The sequence below is a fragment of the Sarcophilus harrisii genome, chromosome 3, assembly GCF_902635505.1.
Source record: "Sarcophilus harrisii chromosome 3, mSarHar1.11, whole genome shotgun sequence".
NCBI lineage: Eukaryota > Metazoa > Chordata > Mammalia > Dasyuromorphia > Dasyuridae > Sarcophilus > Sarcophilus harrisii.
The window spans coordinates 498,983,311-499,008,289 of NC_045428.1; the positions used below are offsets into that span (position 1 = coordinate 498,983,311).

General features: G+C 39.3%; 1 protein-coding gene across 3 annotated transcripts; it reads right to left on the bottom strand.

Annotated features, from left to right (window-relative positions):
• Positions 1-10,287: 10,287 nt before the first annotated feature.
• Positions 10,288-18,267, bottom strand: LOC100915584 (pyrin-like). Of its 3 annotated transcripts, XR_004233240.1 has the most exons (5): positions 18,173-18,267; positions 17,041-17,292; positions 13,593-13,880; positions 10,694-10,995; positions 10,288-10,518 (listed from the first exon to the last, which is right to left on the bottom strand). XR_004233240.1 is itself a non-coding variant. In XM_031961373.1 (4 exons), the coding sequence occupies exons 2-4, from the start codon at positions 17,048-17,050 to the stop codon at positions 10,868-10,870; spliced, it is 426 nt and encodes a 141-aa protein (XP_031817233.1). In that variant the 5' UTR covers positions 17,051-17,292; positions 18,173-18,267; the 3' UTR covers positions 10,686-10,867. The 3 variants fall into 3 exon arrangements, 2 of the variants coding, with proteins under 2 accessions (XP_031817233.1, XP_023355465.1); XM_031961373.1 differs by lacking the exon at positions 10,288-10,518 and having other exon boundaries at positions 10,686-10,995; XM_023499697.2 differs by lacking the exons at positions 10,288-10,518; positions 17,041-17,292; positions 18,173-18,267 and adding an exon at positions 16,529-16,642 and having other exon boundaries at positions 10,853-10,995.
• Positions 18,268-24,979: the final 6,712 nt, after the last annotated feature.

Consider the following 24,979-nt stretch of genomic DNA (forward strand, 5'->3'; position numbering starts at 1 on the left):
CATTAACATAGGGAAGGACAAACAGAAAGATGGAGAAAGATACCAAGGAGTCTCAGCAGGGAGTATTGTGGTCAATAACAAGCACTGATGCTATCAATCAAATAAACAAAATTATCCCTACTTGCAAAATACACCACTCAGCATAGCCAGGACTCTAAAGGAATAAGAGCTCTCTCTGATGCTCGGGGACCTGATTGCCTCTTTCTCCTTAGCTCTGCCCCATTGTGAGTATATCTATTTTCTAGTCTGAGTAATGCACACATAAAAAACCTTGATCAAGCTCTTGGCTCAGCCCCCATCCCAGCCCCAACTACCTCCTTTCATTAAATTCAATCAACAAGTGTTTCTTAAGCACCTACTACAAATGCTAGAAACATAGATACAGAAGGGTTTAGTATGTGCTACATTGATTCACTTGCCAAAAATTTTATTGAAATTTTTATCATAAGTATTAGAAATTAATAAAGTAACATCAGTGAACCCAGCACAATAGCTCCCCCTCTTCTTGTCTGTGGGCAGTTTCCCTTCTAGCTGTCCTCACAGGGATCTGCAAGGTAATTATCCCAGAGCTTTTCCACTCAGTCAGACTTCTCAGGTGGTCAATGTTCAGTCTCTTGGTACGATACAGGAACTCAGAGAATGCATCTAACACAGTAATGTAGACACTGAAAACTGACTGCAGCTAGATTTGAGATTTTTGTCTGTCTCTATCTCTCTGTCCCTCTGTCTCTCTGTTTCTGTTTCTCCCCCCCTTCTTTCTCTCTCTTTCTCTCCACTTCTCAAATTTCTACCTATTCTTTAAGTGCATTCGTTTAATTCTTTATATTCCCTTTCCCATCAGCCAGCATGAAGAACACCTAGGGCACACAAACCCTGGATCTTGTAGCCCTACAAAACTGGTAGGCAAGAAAGAAAGCACATGTTTATTTGGGTACCATTCCCAGAAGATTTTTTCATCTTCAACTCCAATACATGCCAATATCCCATCCCTACCAGATACAGGTAAAAAGATTTCAGGCTATAGTAGCTCAAAGGCAGTCTGCCTGTCACTTAGTTGTCATAATCTCATTTTCTGTTTCACCTTGAAAATTCTACACTACTACCAACAGTCTAACAACCAATGCTAACCAATATAGTTTATCTTTAAATCTCCCCAGGTGAATATATCCTACAGATTATGACCCATGCCCATGTGATTTTGTCTCTACTGGCCAGGGTCCACCTAATATAGCAGTAATCAGGCTCCCCAGAACTACACTGCATTTTTCAAAGAGGTCTCATCCCTTAGAGTTTTCTGTTTCCTCTCATTTGCCTTCCTGAAGACTCAATGAACACTGGTCTATTAGAGCTGATTGAAGAACACAAGGCTAGAAGTCTATACTAGTTTTGTTTTTCACAGGCAAGCTACAGGAAGCCTCAAACAGGGAGGCAGGGTGTCCTCATAAAGGCTAACAGTTGTTGCCTTCCTGTCCTACAGCTCAATTTCTCTGCCTTCCTGGGTGTGATTTAAAGGAGGAGAAGAAGAAAGAAAAAAAAAGAAAGAAGAAGAATAAGAAAAAGAAGAATAAAAGAATTTCCCACCTATTGAGGCACCTGGATGGTGCAGTGGATAAAGCAGTGGTCCTAGAGTCAAGAAGATCTGAGTCCAAATCCAGCCTTAGACACTTTTCTAGCTCTGTGACCCTTAGCAAGTCATGTTACAACCTCTGTCTTCCTTAGTTTCCCTAGCTGTAGAATGGAATTGGTAATAATATTTACCCCCAGTGGCACTTCAAGGGTGAAATGAGATAATATTTGTAAAGTGCTTATGGTTCCTGGCACATAATAGTTGGACCAGCCAAGTTCATAATGAATTAATGGACAGAAGACCCAAGGGAATTTCTGGTCATTATTGATAGCCTGGATGAGTTCCATGAGGAATAGGACCAAGGAGGGAGGGGCTCAGAAGCTGCTGATTTCTGTCTGATACTCCTGGGAACCATATTTTAAAAAGTTCACATTTCTTTTTAGTTCTTTAAGTTTCACAGAATGCTTTCTCTTTGGCATCCCAGTGTTATATAAGTAGGATAAGTTATTCCCATTTTACAGAAGAAGGAAAAAACCAAAGCTTGATGAGACAATGGGGTTAGAAGGAGGAAATGGAGTGAAATCCAGGGTTGTGGGACAATCTGACAGAAGGGGAAGAACACTAAACAGAGTAAGAATACCAACTCTGATACTTCAAAAAATCAAGTCTTCCTCTCCCAGCCTATTCTGTAAAATGGAAATAAAACTACTTACCATAGTTGCAAGAAAGTATTTGTAAACCTTAAAACAGTATTAAAATTATGAGCCTCTCTTATCACAGGAAGAAAGAAATAAAGCACTTATTAAGCACCTACTATGTGCCAGGCATGGTGATAAGCACTTTAAAAATAATTATCTCATTTGATTCTCACAAGCGCCCTGAGAGGGAGGTACTATTATGACCTCCATTTTACAATTAAAGAAACTGAGCTGGACAGAGCTTAAGTGGTTTGCTTAGGATCACAATACTAATAAGTGGATTTGAACTCAGGTCTTCCTGACTTTATACACAGTACACTACACTCTGTATTACCTAGCTGCCCCCAAAGAAGAGCTAAAAGGTAGGATAAGCGACTAGCCAGAAACAATGGAGTAGGAGCATAACAAGACTGTGGATATGGAAGCTACAAAACAAAATCATCTCAGAGCTAGAAAGATCCTTAGAGGTCATCTAGTACAGACTGGGCAGGAACATTTTCTATACCTTCCCTGGGTGGTATCCCCTCTAGGCTGACTCTCCAAACCATCATCCACACTACTGTTGACAATTTCTCCCCTCAGCATTCTAAGGATAACCCTCATGAGTTCCCATTTGGTGTGCTCTTCCATAATATCAATTAACTAGTTGATATTTCCCTGTCCTTAACCCTGTCTGCCTCAGCTTCCCCATCTATAAAATGAGTTGGGGAAGGAAATGACATACTCCAGTATCTTTCCTAAGAAAACCACAATGAGATCACAAAGAGACAGGACTGAAATTACTGAACAATAACAATCTCACTATTTTCAATTAGTCTGCTCTCAATGAGTCTTTACTAGAAATTTTCCAAGAAAATTACTTCCCCAAAACCAGAAGCACACCCTACCCTTGCATATACTCAATTCTTCTGGGAGCCTGAGCTCAATCTAGAACGCATTGTTTGAAGTGGGGAGGGAGTACCTCAAGACTCCTGGCCTGAGGAGTCTGTTCTCTCTTCTCAGAGAGCCCACTGAGCTCACTTCTGAGACTGGCATCTCATCACTTCCTTGTCCAGCTGGGTTAGTTTCTTGTCAGATTCACCAACTCAGGTCAGTCTTCTGATAGGCTGAACTGAATTAAGGAGGTTGTCCAATGTCTAATTAGATCCTCACCAGACTCAGCTCCTACCAGGATCCCAAGCATAAGTACCGCCTCAGATAGTCTTGATGGATCTAACTGTCTTAACCAGTTGCTAGGACACTCCCTGCCACCATAAAATAAGGGACAGGTAGTAGCAGGGAAATGAGGCAGTGGAAGTCAGTGCTCTTTTCCACCCCACCCAATCTGAGACTCAAGTAGTTTCTGTTTCTATAGAACAAGAAAGGAGATTAGAAAAATAGGCTGAGGGAGAGTATATTAATCCTTTTGCGTGCAGACAAGCTCTAGTTCCATCATTAGTCTTCCTGGCACCAAAGCCAACCAAAAAACTGCTTAGTATATTTCATAACTAGAAAAAGAATTGAATACAGAATTTTCACATGTTCCTGGACATATCCCTGCATGGCTGTAAGGGCTGGACTCTTTCTGCCATGTCTGCGATCAGCCAATCTTCCATTCTGTCTGAGAAACAATCACCCAGTTTTCATTAAAAGTCTCCATGAAGGCAACTCACTGTCAAAAAGGAGCAGTGGATCATTCTCCTATCAAGCCATCAACAAAGAGAGTAGGGGATTCAAAAAAGCCCCAGATCAAGGCAGATTGGGCCAAACACTCCAAAGAACAGAAGCAGAGAAGGAGAATTTGAATTTACCTCTGCCAGGAAGCTTTTTATTCTCCTCTGAGTCCTTAGAAATCAGCGACTGGCTTCCCAAAATGGAGGCAACCTAGAGCCTGGAACTCACAGGCTGTTGTAATTCAGCAACTGGCAGAATTAGCCATTAAGGGACTTGCTCCTCCTGTATGACTTTACCCAAGTCACTTAGCCTTTACTGGCCTCAGCTCCCTCATCTAGAAAATGAAGGGGTTCATTTAGTTAACCTCTGAGGTTGCTTTCTGGCTCTAAATCTGTGACACTATGATTCTGAAGTCCTGAATTGACAGAAATTCCCAACACTTGTCCTAATCTCCCAAACCATGACCCCCAGCAATGGTCAACCATGCTAGCTTCCCCACAACTCAGTGCATTCACACGACAATCACCAGCATCTGGCCCAACTTTCCAGATACCATTTTAAACAGCCCTATTCCCAATTAATCAACACTAAGGAATAATTGGGAGACAGCTGCCCTCTAGTGGCTGATAGGTCTGAAGTACCTCCTCCTTGATATCCATGGTTCAATTCAACTGAATTCAACAAGCATTTATTGAACACCAGCCTGGTCTTGGATCTGGCTATTCCATAGGCAATCTACCTGACCCGATCTTTTCAGTCCCTTCACAGACCCATTTTAAGGCTGAGAAAACTAAGGCAAGAAACTTAGCCCAAGTTCTGATGTGGAACAGAAAGTAAAACATTCCTATTATGGTAACTGCTGCCTCACGCTATCTTGTATAATCAAGCAGAAATCAGTTCAGGACTTCATTTATCCTGTACATGCTATCACACACGTGTGTATGGGTAGTGTGTATATGTGTAGGTACATGCCATTTACTAACAAGATGCATAATAAATATGGCAGCATCTAGACACCTCTCCAAGGTTTGCAAAGCATTCTAAAAAAGACATTTCATTCAATCATCCCAGCAGCCCTGATATGTAGGTGCTTTCATTATCCCCATTTACAGATGAGGAAACTGAGGCTGACATCAAGTAACTTGTCCACGTGCACAAAGCTGCACAAAGAGGGAGGATTGGACTTCTGGTCTTCCTAACTCCAAATCTAAAACCACCTATTCACTTTAAAATGCAGAAAGACGTTCATGTTGACCATAAGATATCAGATTTGGAACATAAAGGAATCCTAGATATCACCAAGTCCAACCCCTGATTTTATAGATGTGGCTATTACAGGTGTGGCTATTGTGCTGTGTATCCCACTTCTTGGAGCCACAGATAAGAATTGGGGGACAAGTAGGCACCAAAGATGGATGATCATCCCTGAGGTGCTAGTCCTCCTTGAATATTCATACCCCCCAAAGAGACAAAGAGACTATTTGTGTCCGACTTGTGGCAGAGCACTCCGAGCTCATATTATTCTGATCAGCTACAGTCGGACACACTGAAACTCAACTGTAACATAGTGATGTCATTTTGATCCTCTTCAAGAGCAAAGGACAACAACAGACCAACTAACCCCAAAGAGAATATGAGAGCTATTATAGAAATAGAAACAAGATTTGGCAACCAATTACACATGATATGGGAAACTGAAGAGCCAAGAAAAGTTCTGAGATTGTGATTGGATGACTGGGTGACTACCATGTGATTACTTGGCATCAAATTAAATGAAGATTTCAAGATCTTAGGATTTTAACATGATATGTCTCAAGTCCCAAGAGAATGAGTCATTTTAACCATTTCATTAGTAGCAGCAGGGCTAGCCCTGGAAAACATTGTAAAATAACTGAAGCTCCTGTTTGAGACTAGATTCTTATTGCTTTGGTCCTCCCCTACTCTGCTCCTCAGGCAATTAGAAGGGACTTAAATACCATCTAATCCAAGCCCCTCGTTTAACAGATGAGGTAACTGAGCCTCAGGGTGATGAAGGGACTGGCCACAAAGTCCCATATGTAATACATTATATTTCTTCTGTGTAATACACAATATTTCTTATTGACTTAAAAGTGTCACATAAATGTCAAATGGTACTGTTGTTATAACTTCTAGACTTTGAATTCTCTAAATATAGGGACAAGATCTTTTCAAGCTTTATATTTCCTCAGCTCCGAGGCAGAGATAATAGATGTGGAATAAGAAAGTATGAGAGGGAGGGGAAGGATGGAAGAAGGAAAGAAGAGAGGAAGAAAGGAAGTAGGGAAGGAAAGAAAGAAAGAAGGGAGGGAGGGAAGAAGGAAAGAAGGAAAGAGGAGAGAGTGAAAAGAGTGAGCAAATAGTAACTGTAGATTCAGTTAGAGGGAGAAACAAGGAAAGAGACAAAAGTAGAGACAGGCATAAGCAACAAGATAGAAACAGAAAGACAGAGGCCCATGATGAGACAGGAGGAGACAAAGAAAGGCAGATGGTGTGATCCCTCCCTGACAGAGGAATGTGCTGAAGGAATCCTAGAGTTTCAACCCCAATCTTCAGTCTCCTCTCACCTCGGCAGCCTTCTCCCTCCCCACCCCCCCTCCCCCGCAGCTTCGCCCCCTCTCCCACTAGTCTATGCTCTTTCATTTCTCTCACGCTACAAATACAATACCCTAAGGATCCTTTATAATTTACCAGGCTCTGATCCTACCACTGTTCCTCTTCTAGTTCTCAATTGACCTGTTTGCAGATGGCTCTGGAGGGTGTGAAGGTATTTTTTTTTTTTTTTGCACATACTTTTGTCTCTCACCTTGAACAGAAGTGTTCAGGTAAATGTTTAACCACTGTCTTTCGGAGTGGGGGGATATACCTGTGACACACCCTCAAGTTTAAATTGTATTAATATATTTTGAAGTCTAGAAATCAACAAAACAATCAAGCCCTGATTTGTAATGTTTGCAGATTTTCAAAGTAAATGCTCACAGTGAAAATTTAGAAATGGTCTAAATACACCTCTGCCCTGAGACCGGGGCTGCCTCACAACAGAGGCTGTGTCACTTTGAATTCCAAAACTAACTCCTAGAAGGTGAGAGTTATGTCTTCCCCCAGTAATAGGAAACCCTAAAGGCAGAAAGTGTCTCTTTCTCAGATATGGGATCTTCTTAAAGCAGTGCCTTATCTTCAGACCTCAGACCAGGAACTCCTTGAGGACGGAGCCATATCTCCCTCTTCTCTCTTCTGTTTCTCTATTCTCTCTCTCCCTCACCTTTCTCTCTCTCTCTCTCTCTCTCTCTCTCTCTCTCTCTCTCTCTCTCTCTCTCTCCTCACACACACACATACGCACACACACACACACACACACACACTTTGGACTTCCTGAAGACAGGGACTCCCCTTCAGACTTCCTCTCAGACTAGAGGCTTTCATCTGATTATATATTTAGAGCTAGGTGGTTAATTAGAAGTTATTTTTATGCATTTGGAAACTAAGGTTTAGAGAAGTCATTTAAAGAATGACTGAGGCAGGATTTGAACCCTACACCTCTGGCTATAAATCCAGCATCATCCTTCCACCATACTGGGCCAGCCAAACCCCCTTCACTCCACTGGTTGGTTACATGCTACATAGAGCAGGATTGAGTTGTTCTTTGGACCTTGCTCAGAGTCCATCATTAGCTGGCAAAGAGTTAGGAGAGGACATGTTCACTTGGTCTTTCTCCTGACCCAGACTGCTGTCCTCTCCCTCCAGCTCTCTACTCAAAGCTTAACTACAAGACCTTTAAATTGGAAAAGTAATTCCAATTCTAATTATTAACCTTTTTTTCTTCTTCCTGTCCCTAAGCCCATATTTCTAATGTTCCTTCTCCCCCTTCCACCTCACCCACAAGTTCTCTTCTCTCTCTCTCAACATGATTAAGTGCCTGGGGGAGGGAGAGCTAAAGATCACTCCACTGAAGATGGATGACCTAGTGTCTGTAGTTGAATGAGGTCACTAACCCAGAGGGAAAGGAAAAGCTGGTACCCTCTTCTGAGAACAGAGCATGAGCCCTTTGGAAAGGATAAAAAGACTCAGACACAGAAAAAAAAAGTCAGCTACCAAGCATTTATTAAGCATGCTTACATGTTAAGTGCTCAAAGGAAAGAATTGGATCCTTGCATGCAAGAACTCATATTCAAATGGGAGAAAGGACATATGAGCAACTGTGTATATATATATATATATATATATATGTATATATATTCACACATATATATTATACACACACACACACACATACACACAAATGCAATTCTAAATCTCCAAGGGGAATGAGTAGAATTCTAACATCTCTAGGGATCCTTCAGGTGGTGGAAATCCTACCTCCATTCCTCTTGCCTCCCAAGAGCCTCCATTTTCTTTACTAGCCCCTTCTTGTCTCTGTAGCTTCTGACAAACCTTTATCAGATTTCAGAGCAATACCAAAGGATGGGAAGGGCCTCTAGTTTCTGCTAAATGTCCTATCCATCCCTCATCCAAATATATATTCTCCACACCCTTTTCAGGTCACCGTAAAAAATCTTTTTCCCTGTCTCTATCTCTTTGAATCAGATTCTCAGTTAACAGGAGATTCAGAAGCATATAGTCCAAACTGTTCATGAAAAAATAAATTTGTATAAATACTGAATGGACATCCAATTTGAAAGAATGATGGATAAGGAGGGCATATAGCAGGAATGAGGGACCCCCTAACTCGTTTTCCCACCCTCAGAAACTTACAGGATGAGGGAAAGTATAAGACTGGAAAGAAAAAATAAGGACAAAAGACACAGATGAGAGAAATCTAATAAGAGAGAAGTGGTATTTAGCTTGAATAGATTTAGAGAGGACAAAGAACTAATTTTTATTCTGAAGGATCCCAGAAAATGCTAGAACTGTACCTTTCCCTGTCCCCAGGCCCCCAGAATTCCAATCACAGAATTATGTAGGGAAAAGGGTCCTGAAGACCTGGATCCTTGTCATTGTTTAATTCAGGGCCATCCATGTTGTTTCCTCTTTTGTTTATATATATATATTAATATACTTATATATTAACATATATTAATATACTTGTTAACACTCTCCCTGAATCTTTCCACAAGTTTGTGAGGATCACTTAATATTCTAATAGACTGGTCCAAAATTGTTCTAATTATAGCTCCAAAATTCTTTGTTTCTCCTCTCCCCTCCCTAATACCAATGCTATTTATACCTACTTCTCATATCCTCATCCTTAATTCAAGCTAAGGTAGGAATAACATCTGAAAGTGAGAATTTTACCAAAAAGTACATTTTAACAAAAATCCGAACCTTCAGCTTGTCTGTGATTCTTGCCCTTCTTACATCCTTCCAGATTCAAATTTCTAATGTTCAGCTTTTATCACATATTTCCAAGGCTCAGAAACCTTCCATGGCTTATAGGGTAAAGTCTAAATTCCTGATCCCAGCATGACCCTCCACAATCCACCCCCAAATTTGTTCTTCCATCCTATGATCTTATAATGCTAAATCCCCAGCCCTGAAACCCATTTCTTCTTGGATCTCACACATGCTTATTAGAAACCCGAGGTATAAACAAGCATTATATTGTAAACTCTTGTCTCTATTGAATATTATATTATCCTTGGTGGAGCCACACAAAAATTCTTACCAAATTTGTTTTGTCTCTTCATCCAAGTGATGACTATAGCAGAGTATGTTTGGGCCCACATAGAAGCCCTCAACAGAAATAGGGAAGTTTAGAAAAGGAATTGGGAAGGAAAAAGTAGTAAGAAGTTTAGAAAAGGAATTGGGAAGGAAAAAGTAGTAAGTTCTGTTTTGGACATGTTTTGTTTTTCCACTTATAAAATGAAGGGGATGCAAAAAGTCAAATCATCTTATAGACTCCAAGACACTAACTCAGCTGGTCTTCTCCCTCTACTCCCAATGCACCCTTTTCCCATTGGTGAGTTCTTTCCAGAAGGAAAACCTTCCATTTTGAGAAGGTTTTCCATTCCCTGGATTTTACTACGCCCCAATTTGAATACCTTCCTACTTCTTCCCTCTCCATTTTTCTTCTTCCTTTTATGATTGCCTTCCCTCACTAGCATATAAGCTTCTTGAGATCAGGAAAGGATTTTCATGTTGTTTGTATTTTTATTAGCATAGTGCTTGGCACATAGTACTAATGCTTGTTGGTTTGATGTGACAGAATCATCAGGATAATATGTAAGGCTTTGAGGTCAGGATATATGAGAATTAGTTGAAGGAATTGGGTGTTTAGCTTGGAGAAGAGTTGGGGAGAACACTTTAAATGGCTTCCATAATATCTGAAGTGCACTCCTTTGGAAAACAAATTTATTAGATTCCTTAGATTGTCCCCAGAAGAAAAAATAGGGAGTATTGGAGGGAAAGTTCTGATAATTAGAACTATTTCATGAATGCAATTGACAATTTTGGAAGGTAGCAAGTTCTCCCTCTAAGCCAAAAAGTTGGATAATCTCTTGTCAGATATGATGTAGAAGGGATTCTCAGGTGTGAATTGGGCTAGACCAGGGCTTTTTCCACTTGCAACCAAACTTTTTCGTGACCCTGTATATATAGGTATAAAATAGGTGTACAAATCAAACATTTACTGATAATAAATCATAATTTCATGACCCCCCCACATTCAACTATGTGACCCCATATAAGGTCACAAATCAGAGTTTAAGAAGCTTTGGGCTAGATGACCTGAGTAGTCTTCCAATTCTGTGATCCCACATACCTTTGTGACATAGTCTTTAGATACTATGATCCCAAGATTCTAATGTTATGTTTCTATGATTTTCAAATTCTATATTTTGATGATTCTTGAATCACTCCCAGTGACTTGAGTGTAAGATTTTATTATTCTATATCATCTTCATCATCTCTTTTCCCATTGTTTTCCTTTGTCATCTTACTCCTCTTCATCATCATCTGTTTCATCATCTTCATCACTTTCATCCTCTTCATCATCATCTGTTTCATCTTCATCACTATCACCCTCATCACTTTCATCTTTTTCATCATTCTCATCACTTCCTTCTGAAAAGTAAACGAAATTTTTCCTTGTTGATATGAAAATAAAAATGTCCTACTTTAGGCCTGGGTGGGGGATTGACCCTATCATAGAAGAGACTCAAGAATTGGTTTTCAGATTTTAACTGAATTCTCAGAGAGAGAGGACTTGTCCAAACTCACAGAGACAACAAAGATGGATTAGAAACAAAATTTGACTGCTAAGCTCCAAGTCCAGAGCTCTTTCCACCAGACCACACTGCAATTTGCTTAAAAGCATTCTGCTCTGCAACTATATTAATCAAGGGTCTTGACTCCAGAAGACCAGCATTCCCTGACCCAGCACTGGATCACTGACTATGGATGATAATTTAATTTAATAAGAATGGTTAGAAAGTATCCTAGCCTTGAAGTGCAAAAACCTAGGTGAGAGACCTAAGCTCCCCAGATTGGTAGTTTCAAAAAAGTAGAATTTGAATCCAGGACCTTTCCAGTTTAGAACTGCGTCAGCTACATCATACTATCCCTTCTGATTTGTAATCTATAAACATATGAAGAATGGGTTTTGTTTTATTTTTTAATTTGAGCAGCAGCATAAAGGAGTAAGGGACACCAGGTGGCACTATAGTGCATAGATATGTTATAAGTAATAACAAACTAGTTGGCACAGGGCATAGAGCTCCATGTCTCTATGGAGCTCAGGAGGACCTGATTTCAATTCTGGCCTCAGATACTAGCTGTATGATCCTGGACAAGTCACTTAACCCTGTTTGCCTCGGTTTCCTCATGTGTAAAATGTAAAATGAGCTGGAGAAGAAAATGGCAAAACAATTCCAGCGTCTTTGCCAAGAAAACCCCAAATAGGTTTATGTTAAACAACAATAAATAATAAAGGAGCAAACAGAGCATTAAGCTCAGAAACAATATATATAGCTTCAAGTCCCAGCTATGATAATTTCTACTATTACTCTTCCAAGTCTTTTATATGTCCCCATCAATAAAATGAGCCTAATAATTCACTAGCTACAGTGAAACTCAGTCTCAAAGCTGGAGAGGCTCTCCCTAACCTACACCTAAATAAGAGGATGCTACCATAATATCTCCCAACAAATGATCATTGAGTCTCTACTGAGTTTAGGTGGTACAATAGATAAAACATTGAACCTGGAGTCAGAAAGAGCTGAATTCAGATCTAGCCTTAGATACTTACTAGTGTGTGATTCTGCCTCAATTTCCTCATCTGTAAAATGGTACCTTCTTCCCATGGTGGTTGTGAACAAACCTTAAAATGCTATATAAATGGGGGCACTAGGTGAGACAGTAGACAGAGCACCAGCCCTGAAGTCAGAAAGACTGAGTTCAAATCTGACCACTAGATACTTAACACTTCCTAGCTGTGTGATCCTGGGCAAGTCACTTAGCCCCAATTGCCTCAGCAAAAAAAAAAAAAAAGCTACATAAATATTGACTATTATTATTACTTTAACCACTTCAGTTCCTCCCTGGGTTCTTGGAAGAAAAATGTTTTGTAAACTATAAAACTACAAAATTATTCACTACAACAATAACTCATAATGTCATTGTTCAGTTGTTTCAGTCATGTTCAACTCTTCATGAGCCTATTTGGGACTTTTTTGGCAAAGTGGTTGGCCATTTCCTTCTGCAGCTCATTTTACAAATGAGGAAACTGAGGTACACGTGGTTAAGTGACTTTCCCAAGATCACCCAGCTAGTAAGTGTCTGAGGCTGGATTTGAACTTGTTTTTTTAACAAGTCTTCTTGACTTCAGGCCCAATGCCCTACCCATTGTACTATATAGCCATCCTTTAATATTAGTTAATTACTATCTCCCCTGAATCCTAAGGCCCCTTGAGATCTGACTAGCAAACTTTTACTGAAGTATATCTAGCAAAATAATGATAAAAGACAGATATACAAAGAGCTTCCCACAAAGGTAGATAAGTCAAAGATGAACTCCTGCTTTTATGCAATGGGATCCTGAGGTTATAGGATTTTTAAACTTTGAACCACATCCAATCAGTCATCTAAAATCTCTAGTATTGATTTGACACAGCATGCCCGATTCAGGGAACCATAAGGCATTAGAGAGCTATGCAGACTGAAAGCAATCTCCCAATTAGATTCACATTTTTCATGTTAACTCCCTCACATTTTTCATGTTAACCCCCCTCCCCCAGAAAATAGTCAGCATGGGCTAGCTGTTGTCAGTCAGCTTTGGAGAGACTTCCAACACTGGTGATCCCTTTATCATCCCTTTATCAACTGAACCTTTAAAAGAGTCTGTCTCTATCTTGATCAGAACCTTATCCGGGAAGAGCTAGCATTTGTTCTTATGTTCCCAGAAGTGTCTCGACCCCTGGAAGACATGATGTTTTTTGGACTGTGTCTAAGCCTAAGAAGAGATGAGAATTAGTCAAAGTGCTTGGGTGGCAAAAGGGCACTGCCAGTTGATGACAACTGGCTCTTCAGGATAGGATCTTATCTGAAGGTCCCTATTTCCATCATCAAAAGATGGCACCCATGGAAGAAGACAGGTGGTCCCTTTCCCTTGAACCAAAATGGTGAAAGACAGCAAGAGAGCTTCAGTCCCTGCCCTAACTCACCCTGTTGGATTTTCTTAAGGAGCATGTCGGCCACATCTTGCTGGTGAATGGCTTTTAGAACCTTCAGAGTAACTTCCAGGGCATACTTTTCTCCATAATACTTAACCAACATTTGAGCAAGATCATCACAGTGGGCAGGTTCCAATTTCCCCCAAGGAATGGGCTTATAACATTTCTTTAGTGCAATGTGGTATAGTTTCCTCTTAAACTTCCTCAGCTCGTGTTCTACAAGTTCATCGAGAGAACTGGTTAGATGCTGGTCCATAGCCACTGGTACACACAAAAGACCTGGAAAAGGAAGAAAGAGGTGACCTAGCAAATATAAGAGAGGGGGACATAAAGTATCGATGGACATAAAGTATGACAATAACGATGATAATGATGATGATGATAATAACAGTTATACCTTTCATAGTGTTTTAGAATTTGAGAACACCGTGAGGTAGATAGGATAAAAACGACTTCTTGGCTCCCTTTTACATCATGGGGAACTGAGATTGAAAAGGGAGTGGTTCATTCAATATCATACAGTAAGTTAATGCCAAAACAAGGATTAGAACTCAGTTCTGAACACCCTATAGTATGTAAGTGAGATAGGATGTTGTAATGAAAAGGACCCTAGATTTGGAGTCAAAAAAGCAAGACGGAAATCCTGACAGTGACCTTGAACAAGTGTGTCAACCTCCTCCTGGAACTTCTGTTGCTTCCTACTCTATAAATTGATTTGATCTTGATAATATCTAGGACTTCTTTATAGCAATAAAGCCTTTAGACTCTATGGTTTCGAGGTCAGAATTCTTTACTACATGAGGTTGGTTTGCTGGTTTGCTGTTTTTTCCTGTACTAAAGAACAAACCTGCTGACAAAGTCTATCTTCCGAATACACAGCTAACATAGCACTTTAAGATTTCTAAAGTACTTTACATAAGTTAAATTTGATCATAAAGTAGTTGCTGTTATTTCCATTTTACAGCTAAGAAAATTAAGGCAGGAAGTGGATCAGGTGATTTTTTTGCCACACAGCAAAGTCAGCATCTCAGCGGGGCTCTCTTCCTGACCCCAGACTCAAGTACTCCATCCATGATGCTAACTAGTTTCCTTGGAAAAAACACTCAGTTTGGAGTCAGGAGACCTGGGATATAAATGTCCTCAGAGCTTTTGTTTCTTCATTTATAAAATTCATAAAATACTTCCTCAGATCCCTTCTAGCTCTAAACGTTTCTATCATCCTTCTGAGTATCTGGAATACAGCTAGGTCCTGATAAGTGCAAACAATGAATCCCTTGAAGTGTCTGTTGGCATGTATACAAATTCACACTATTTGAAGTTATAATGATGTGAAATATGGTTATTGGAAAGGGAAAAGGGAATAAGAATTTATTACGCACCAACTATGTGCCAGAAACTGTACTAATGCTTTATAAATATCATTGCATTTTATCCATAAAACAACATTGCAAAGTAAGTAAATGTTATCTCCATTTTGGAATTAAGGAAACTGAAGCAGATAAGCAATTATGTGACTTGTGCAAGGTGACACAGCTTAATAAGTGTTTGAAACTGTACTAAGGCTTTACAAATATCAATGCATTTTATCCATACACCGCAAAGTAAGTGTTATCTACATTTTGGAATTAAGGAAAGAAGCAGATAAGCAGTTAAATAACTTGTGCAAGGTCCCACAGCTTAATCAGTGAAACTAAACTTGAACTCAGAGCTCTATCCATGGTGCTCCCTAGCTCTCCCAGATGAAAAAGAATAATAAAACAGATTTTGTATAGGGAAAAATGGGAGGCAAAGTGAGGACATCTGAGTAGAAGAAAGATAGATGTAGACCAGAGATCAGAAATTCTATTTGACAACAAGGAAACAGGAAAAGTGTGTGATGGCCTATGCAGTCTGTGAATTTGAATCATAGGGTCTCTAAGAGGTCATTTTCACACCCTTTACTCTAGGAATAACAAATCTCCAAACTTTTTGTAGCCCTATAGAACTTTCCTTGGGGACTTCCTGAGGACAAGGATTGTTTCAATTTTGTCTTTGTACCCTCAACCTCAAGCAACCTTTCTAGAATACTAGGAGGCTTGTTAAATGCTTGTAACTGAAGCAATTTTTATGTTTAGATTGGTCAGGGCAATCTGACTGCCCTTGTGCTTATTGTCTCTGCTACACCAGTCTGGTCCCAAATGATAAAGGAGGAGTCTTTTGGACCAATTTCCTCATTTTACATGGGAAGGAACTGAAGCCCAGAGGGAAGTGATTTGCCCAAGGTTACATAGGTAGTGGAGAGGAAAGTTATCATTTGAGTCATTTTAGGATTCTTGATCTAGTAATCTGTATTATCAACATTTAGAAAATTGTTAAAGACAGCCATCGTCCAATCAGTCAGTGAACAAGCACTTATTAAGCACCTACTATATGCTAGGTATCATACTAAGCACTGAGTATACAAAAAAAGACAAAAGCATGATTCTTCCCTTCAATGGGGGATAGGGGTGTAAATAATTATATAAATGAAAAGTAATCTCAGAGAGAGGACACTAGCAGTGTTGGGAGTAGGGGGCAAGAAAAGCTTTCTGCAGAAAGATAGCTGAGTTAAGCATTGAAAGAAGCTAGAAGGAAGAAGTGAGAAGAGCATTCCAAATGTGAAGGAAACCAGTACAAAGGGATGGAGTCATAAGATGGGAGTGCCTTGTACAACGAACAAGGCCAATGTGACTAAAGCTACTGGGAAAGCCTTTTTCAATTGCCCTGAGCAAGAGAAATAGTTGGAAGGTGGGACCTTATGGCAAAAGAACTGGAGTGGGAAGGACTGATGATAAAAGCCTATACTGAGGTCCTCGTCTTGATCCAAGTCTGATGGTGGGTCCTGAGGATGGAGGAGGAAAAGTTGAGTGTTCCAGCCCTGAAGAACTAAAGAAGACTGATTTACTCACCCTCCAATCATCAGCAAGGACAGCTCCACTCCAGTGTTGATTGGGGGAGTATCAAAGAGGATAGTGGGGAGAGAGGAGCTTGACTCAGAGATAATAATTGAACCCAGGGGACATGATGAGGTCACTAAGAGGGAGAGTAAACAAAGAAGGGGGACCGGCAGATTTGAGGTCATAGAGGCAGTTGCTTCCAGTCTTCATGGGTTGCTGGTCAGTAAAGGCTGGGCCAATTGGAGCATCCACGATATCAGAGGGCTTAACCAGGCTCAGTGCTACCTTAGCTTAAAAAGTCATGGCTACTTCCAGAAACATCAACTCCCGGAATGTGGTCATGATAAAAAGATGCTCTCATCTCCTCTTTCTGGGATATGATATAATCATCCTTAAGGATTTCCTTAAGTGCAGAACTGATCTTGTCACTCTCCCACTCAATAAACTTCATTGAGTCCCTGTTACCTCCAGAATCAAATATAAAATCTTTTTTTTTCTTTTGGTTTTTAAAAATCCTTTATTACCTGACCTCATTCTTCTTTCAACTCTTCACGTATTTTATATTCCTCTCTTTAGACTTTGTGATCCAGTGACAACTGATCTCTTCGCTATCTCTCCCATGGGACAATCAGTCTTGTGACTTTGGACCTCTTCACTGATTCTCTCCCGTGCCTCCAAATCCTGCTTTCTTCAAATCTACAACTGAAATCTTACCTTCTACAAGAGGATTTTCCTGGTCTTCTCAATTCTCCACCCATTCATTTTAAGACTACTTTCTATTAGTTTAAATGAAAATTTAAATCAAAAATTTAGTTTAAAATTTACAGTTTAATAATTTTTACAATTGCATTCATAAGCAGATAGCTATTTCCAGCCCAGAGCTTAGCATAGTGGCTGAGACATAGCACTTAATAGTTACTGAATGACTGAAAACACTATTTTGGTGCTCAGTGCCACCATCATCATCGCATCTGTTTGTCTCTACTCTATCACTACCATGTAAGCCACAAGAAGGAGGTCAATAGAGGCCATAAAATGAGCTGTCAAACCTATGGATTTTGATAAAGAAATCCTGGCTCTTCCAGGAGCCTCTTAAATCCAAATAGAAATGGGGAACCCAGGGAAATGACAATCTCATCAGCTTCTCACAAGCTCAATTATCTCTGTGCAGATAATTCTCCCACTTATTTATCCATTTCTAACCTCTCTCCTGACCACCAATCTCACACCTGCAATTGTCTTTTAGATATCTTAAACTAAATGTCCCATAGATATCTCAGCCTCATCATATCCAAAGCTGAGCTCATAATCTTTTCCCCAAAAAATCTTATGATTTTTAAAACCTTTAACAACTTGGTTACCTTTCCTACATTTCCAGTCTTCTTGACTCCCCTCCACCAACTCTATAATAGAGTAACAATGGCCTCTGTAATGTTGTTCACAGACTTTACTTCATTTCCTTACTCTGCTGGATTTTTAACTGACTGTTTCCTGTACCTGGAATGCTCTTCTCTCCCCTATATCTCCCAGTTTCCTGGCTACCTTCAAGCCTCAGTTCAAATCTCTCTTTCCTCAAGAAGTCTTTCCTGATAACTCAACATCATTAACTTCCTCTGATAGACTCTCTCCAATTTATCTTGTATATAACTTGTTTACATGGTTGTTTCTATTTGTCTTCTTCAGACTGTAAGCTCCCTGAAGGCAGGAAGTATCTTGTGCTTCTCTTTATCCCCAACTTTCAGCACAGTGGATGGACATTTATCACTGTTAACCATTTTGTCTCATCAACAACAAATCCTTGACAATTCTAAGGTCTCTTGTGGATCCAACATTCTAAGTTCTAAGTTCTATGTTGTGACACAAAGCAATGTAGTTCCTGATACAAATTCCTCATCTTTTTCTGTGGAAGTTGTTCCAAAGGTTGCCAAGTCATGAAGGCTAGACTTAGAATCAAAGACTCTGGGTTCAAACAGCTGCTTCACTACTTAGAGCCATGGGAAAATTGTTACATCTCTCTGAACCTCAGTTCACTCTCTTGTTTAAAAAAAAAAGGAGTTGGATTATATTATTTCCTAGTCTTAAGGGCAAGAGTGGGAAAGAGGCGAGAGTGTCAGCAGTGTAGATGAGCATAACGAAGTTCTGGCCCATCCAAGTTGCTCTAAATTAAATTCAATCTAACAGGCATTTATTAAGCCCTTAATAATTTAACAAACATTTTAAAAAATTACTATATAGTAGGCACAATGTGCCAGAAATACAAGGCAAAAAAAAATCCAGTCTCTGCCCTCAAGGAGTTCACACTCTACTTAAGGATACAATAGACAAAGAAGTAAATATCAAGTATATATACAAAGTAACACAAAATAATTTCAAAAGTTTAACTGAGATCAGAAAAGTTTCTGTGTATTAGTGGGTAGCTGAGCATTGAATGAAAGCAAGCGACTCTGTAACAGAGGTGAGGAAGGGGCATATTTTACTACATGGGGGACCACTTGTTCAAAGACAAGATAGAAAACAGAATTTTGTGTATGGTGAGGACCTGGAAGTTCAATTTGAATGGAACAGAAATAGCATAAAAAGAAATGGTAATGAAATAAGACTGGAAAGGCAGATGGGAACCACATTGTGGATAGCTTTAAATGGGATGAAAAATTTAACTTGTCCTAGGGGCAAGAAAGAACCACAGAATACTTTTTAGTAGGAGTGACACTGTTAGATCTATTTTGTGGATATCAATATGCCAGCTGTGATGAGGAAAATATGCTGAGATAATTCCAAAGTTATTTTATACTGGTTCCTATGATCTGGTTGCTGTGGGGACCAAGGCTGAGAGCAGATGAGGGCAGAGGTATTGTGGTTGTATTCAGCCAGCCCTCTGTGATGCAAGAGTCAGGAAGGCCTTCTATTTTCACAATGAAACCCATCAGACATGTTTGCAAATTGAAAAAAAAAGAAAATGGGAGGCTCTCTCAGCAAATAAAAATTCATGGCAACATTTGACAGGGCCTATCAGGAAGCAAGGGCTAAGCTTCAGGACACAAGAGTTCAGTACCAGGAGACAGATGAATTGTCACATTAGTCAAAATAAGGCATTGTGGACCAATCATGTTATATCTGAGCATCAATTGCAGCCAGATGACAGAGTGGACAAAATATTGGACTTGAAGTCAAGAATCATTCCTCAGTCTCACATGTGACCCTGAGAAAAAACTTTCAGTCTCAATTTCCTTATCTGTAAAATGGAGGTCATAATATTATCTACTTCACAAAGGATGGTGTAAGGATAATATAAAGTGCTAGACAAATCTTAAAGTTCTATATAAATGCTAGCCATCATATCATTATTACTATTATTACTCATCTGAGAATTAACCTCAGCCCTGACCTGATGAATCCCTTTCTTCCTGTTCATCAAGTGGAGAATTCCTTGCATCACTTCTGCTTTCATTAAACCTTTAGAATTCATCATGTCAGAGACTGGTTAGGATGTAATCAGAGAATGATTTTTCAAATATTTGCACTAATTACTACTTACAGCCTTGAGCGTCTGAGGCCAGATTTGACCTCAGGTGTCCTTACCTCCAATCTATATCCACTGCTCTACCTAACTGCCCTCCTCACATACAATTCTGTATAGCTCTAAAATGCATAGAATCCATATCCCTGGAATGCATAGAATTTCATGCCTGAAATCTTTCTCTTTTTCAAATGGAGTTTCTTTCTTCCTTTAATGCATCTCAAGCATCATTTTGTCCATGAAACTTTTTCTGCTCTTTCCAATTGCTAGTGCCTTCTCTCCCAAACTATTGTATTTTTTAAAAAATAATAACAGTACTTTGTTTTTCAAAGTACACACAAAGATAATTTTTAACATTCACCCTTGCAAAGCCTTGTATTCCAAGTTTTATCCCTCCCTCCCTACCATCACCCTCCCCTAGACAGCAAGTGATGCAATATAGGTTACACATGTGCAATTCTTCTAAACATATTTCCAAACTATGGTATCTTTACATAATTTGTACACATTTATTTATTTTCTTTATATATATATATATTTTTCTGTACGTATTTAGGTACTTCCTGTCTCTATATTAGAATGAGTTCACTCTGAGTAGTTGTCTCATTCTTTGTCCTTACATTCTTAGCATCAAGTCCAGTGCCTGGTACATAGGATGATGCTTGACAAATATTTTTTAATTGACTGACTATTCCAATTCTGACATTCTATATTCTAGGAACCCTCTATATTCTAGGGTTTCTTCTAGTTTTGACATTCTGGGTTTGAGTTCTTTTCAGAGTTTATAGGGGGTGCATCTATAAACAATTGCCACTTGGTGGTGAAAGAAGGTAGTACTGCATGACACCAAAAGCATTTTAGATGTGCTGAGACAAAATTTCTGGACACATTTGCCCCTCTCAAGAGATGGAACTAAGTTATGATTATAATTTGCCCCAAGTGCACTTTCAATTAGTTAAGATTCCATTCAGGTGACAAAAACAGGATGTTTCAAAGGCCACTTAATGGCAAGGTCAGAAACTTTACACCAAGTCATCTCGGACTTTCCTATGAAAAAAAAGTTTTGAGGTACCAGTTGTCAAATTATGGAAGCTGGAGAGAAGAGATGCCAGGGAAGAAAGTGGGCTGTCAGGACAATGGGGTTGTAGTCATAATAGAGAGATAAATGCAGGATTGCCTCTGACCAGAGACCTTCTTTTCTAATTGACAAGTCTCTGGTCTAAACCCTTATTATTTCATGAGGTGCCTTATTATTTCATGTTCCCTTCCCTCCCAGCTCTACTCTTCTATGCTCTTTAGACTTTTCTACTATACCACCAGCCTTAGTACATCTTTTCCAGTTTCCTTTTATGAAGTCTCCCCTCACTAGAAGGTAAAGACCATCTGGTTTGCTTGTGTTTATACCCCTAGAACTTAACATAGTGCTTGGCAAATCTTGAGTGCTTAATAAATGCTTATCTCTCATTCGAATCTATCTCTTGGGTCTTCTTTGGTACTAGAAAGAGAAAGGAGGAAAAAGTGTCTCAATATGGGGGGGGGGAGTCTCTTTGGCTAATCAACCCAGAGTGGTTTCTTACTCATTCTTCATCAGCATATGATTATATCACTTCTAAGTTTCTATCTCTAAGATCTCATGATCAAGAGCAATCATTAGCAATTCTGGCACCTGGAACAAATTCAGTTGGGGGTGGTGGTAGTAGAGTTAAGTAGGAAGCTATCTGAGGAGAAGGGGGCACTGTAGCCATAGGATCTTGGAGAATGGAACCCCAAGACTAAACTAGGGAGAGATTTGAGATCTGGGGGGATAGGGAACACCTGCTTGCGGGAAGAAATCACATAACTCTGAGGTGTTGAAACATCCGGAATATAGCCATGATGATCCTGGTTAGTTCCTTCTTCTTCTATCATCCTAAGAATTAATTCTTTCTATGAAACCTTATCATGACATAAAGGAAACTCTGGGACCTTTCACGTTTTGCCAGTAGACCAACAGTACTGTGGATCCTACCAGAAATAACAAGGCTTCACATATGAGTCCAATGACTTAACCTGTTTCTTGCCTGAGGATCATCCCAAACTAACTCCAAACAGGTATATCACTGAATGCAAGATGATGAATTTCTTGACTGGAGCAGATGCCAAGATCATCTAATAAGTTAAAGAAGGAATAACATCTATGTAGTTAGAAGGGGTACCCTCACCAAAGAAATTACACATCCTTGAAGCATGTACAGAAATACAATATTTTATGATCTTAAGGCCCTATAAATAAGATTTATGCTTCTAAATACAAGTATGCACCTCTCTCTTCTTTGCAAAGTTGGGGAACTATACATGTGAAAAACTGTTGATATATTGATTGCTTTTTTCAAATGTCTGTAAACAGAGAAGGTAAAGAGTGGCCCATGAGAAGGAATCATTTGGGAAAAAGAAAAGAGGCTTTAGCCTTGATCTTGTTTTCATCATTTCTTTTCTTGGCCAGAGAAGGACTTTATATACCCTCAAGGTGTTTACATTCTAGTAGGAAAAGATTTCATGAAAGGGAGCTGGAAAAGAATGTGGTAAGGCTGGTAGTAGAGGTAGAAAAGACAAGAGAAGGAAGAAGAGTGCAGCTGGGAAGAAAGCAGACATGGGCACCTCATGAAATAATAATGGTCCAGCCAGGGACTTGTCAATTAGAAGAGAGGGCCTCCAGACAAAAGCAATCCTGCATTTATATCTCTGTCCCGGCCACAAGTTTTTTTTTTTTTCCTTCTTTCTTTTTTTGTTTTTTTTAATAGGAGATGCCTCTCTAGATAGATGAGGGAGGAAAGACATATTAAGAAATAGAATTGATAAAAAAGCAAAAACTATAAAGAAATTTCCAAGAAAAAGATTTATGTCTTTATAATTCTAAAAGCCCGTGATTCTATGAATCTGAGATTTAGATCCTATGATTGCAATCAATCAACAAGCACATACTATTTACCAGACACTGGGCCAGTCACTGAAAATTCAAAGATAGTAGCACAACAATCTCTGTCCACAAAGAGTTTATATTTTAATTGGGAGAGACACATATTATATACATAATATATACAAAATGAATATAAAATCCTATGGGGAGGAAATACATATTAGCAGTTGAGGAAATCAGGAAAAAAGTATCACATAGAAGGTGAGGCTTGAGCTGAATCTTAAAATCCGGGGTTCCAAGAGGAAGGGGGAGAATGAAGTGTATTCTGGGCATATATTCAAGTAATCTAAGAGCCTATGATTCTATTAACTTATGATCCTAAGATTCTATGATCTAATATTTAATTATTTCAATATAAAGATAGGCTAGAGTAAGTCCATCAAAAAAAATCATCCCACCACTTAAAGATGTCATACCCACATACCACTGTCAGATGAGAACACACTTCTATTGAATTGATCATGGGTCTCAGGCTAAGTATAGAAAAGTACTTGATCAATTTAGATGCCCTTCAAAACCATTGGATGAACTAGAATGATGTTGCATTGGAAGTGTGTTCAGAGAAATTGAGAAATTAAGTCATAAATTTAGTCTAAAATAGACCAATTCAAAACCCAGAGACTGAAGTGCCTGAAAGCAGAGAAGAAAAAGAATGACCCCTGAGAAGGAATCATTTGGGGAAGAAGAAAGGGGCTTTGGACTCAGTCTTATTTTCCTTATTCCTTTCCTTGACCAGAAAAGGATCTTATATATTGCAGAAAACTTGGAGTTTATCATAGATAATCCTAATAAATCCTAGCGGTGTCTGCACTGAGAGCAGAGGACAGACTGGATATAATAAGGAAAGAAAGCCTCAAGGAGCTCAGCAGAAAATATACAATAGGTCTAATAGGCAAATCTTGAAGACTTCAGCCAAATGACTTTTGGGAGCCGTGAATGATCCTTTGCTACATTCATTCTGTAAGCTTGAGACACTTTCTTCAAGATTCTATATGTATTGACTCACTCCTCTCCTCTCCTCCCCTCCTGTCCCAACATGAATTAAGTATTCCAGCAGAACTATTTTCTACTTGTACATACTGGAGATGCCAAATTCAACAGGGCAATAGAGAAAGCCTATTTGGAGGCAGATTCAAGAAGCACAAACTCCATCACAGGTCGCTGGCTATAGGTCAAAGAGAACTAATCCTGATCATTAAGAGTGAAGCTGCAGAGGAGCAGGGAGAATATGACCATTCATTACCTTCCCAACTCTATTTCTGACTTTTTAGACTTTGCCACTTTACCTCCAGTGCTATCTCATCCTGGAATTTCCCTTGGTACCTGGGGGTCTCCTCAACCTGAAACATCTATCTGCCCCCTAGTACCTTCTTACCCCAAATGAACCTTCCATTTGGCCCCCTTTTCTCATTGGAACATTCCTCCTAGGGTCTCTGTTTTAATTAAGCATAATCTAAGCTAATAATAATAATCTAATCTCTGCTTCTAACTCTGATACTATGCTTCCATGTAGGCATTTTATCCCACCATTATTTTTAGCTCCCTTTTGTGTGTTTTCCCCCATTGGAATGTTAGTTTCTTGAGAACAAGGATTGCCTTTTTCATATATTTCTTATATTGGTCAACCCAATGTTTAACACATTCTCTGGCTCATAAGTGAGCATTTAATTAGTGCTTGTTGCCTTGCCTTTCCACCAAAAAGGGAACCTTTTGAGGATACTGATGGGTCAGAGCCAAGGGTCTACTCAAAACTTCATCCCTAGCTAGATAAGCAATGTGGAGCAATAAAACCTCTTATCTATTGCTTCTTTTTTGTCCTCTATAAAAAATCCATCTTGTCTGACTGAAAATACTTGCTAAAAGTATTTTTACTAATAGCTAAAAGACATCCTGTCTCCTTAACTGGATGAAAAGACATCCTGGCTCCTTCTTATCTCTCTTCTACAATTTACATTCTTGTAAACTGTTAGCCTGCTAGCTGAGTTCCAAA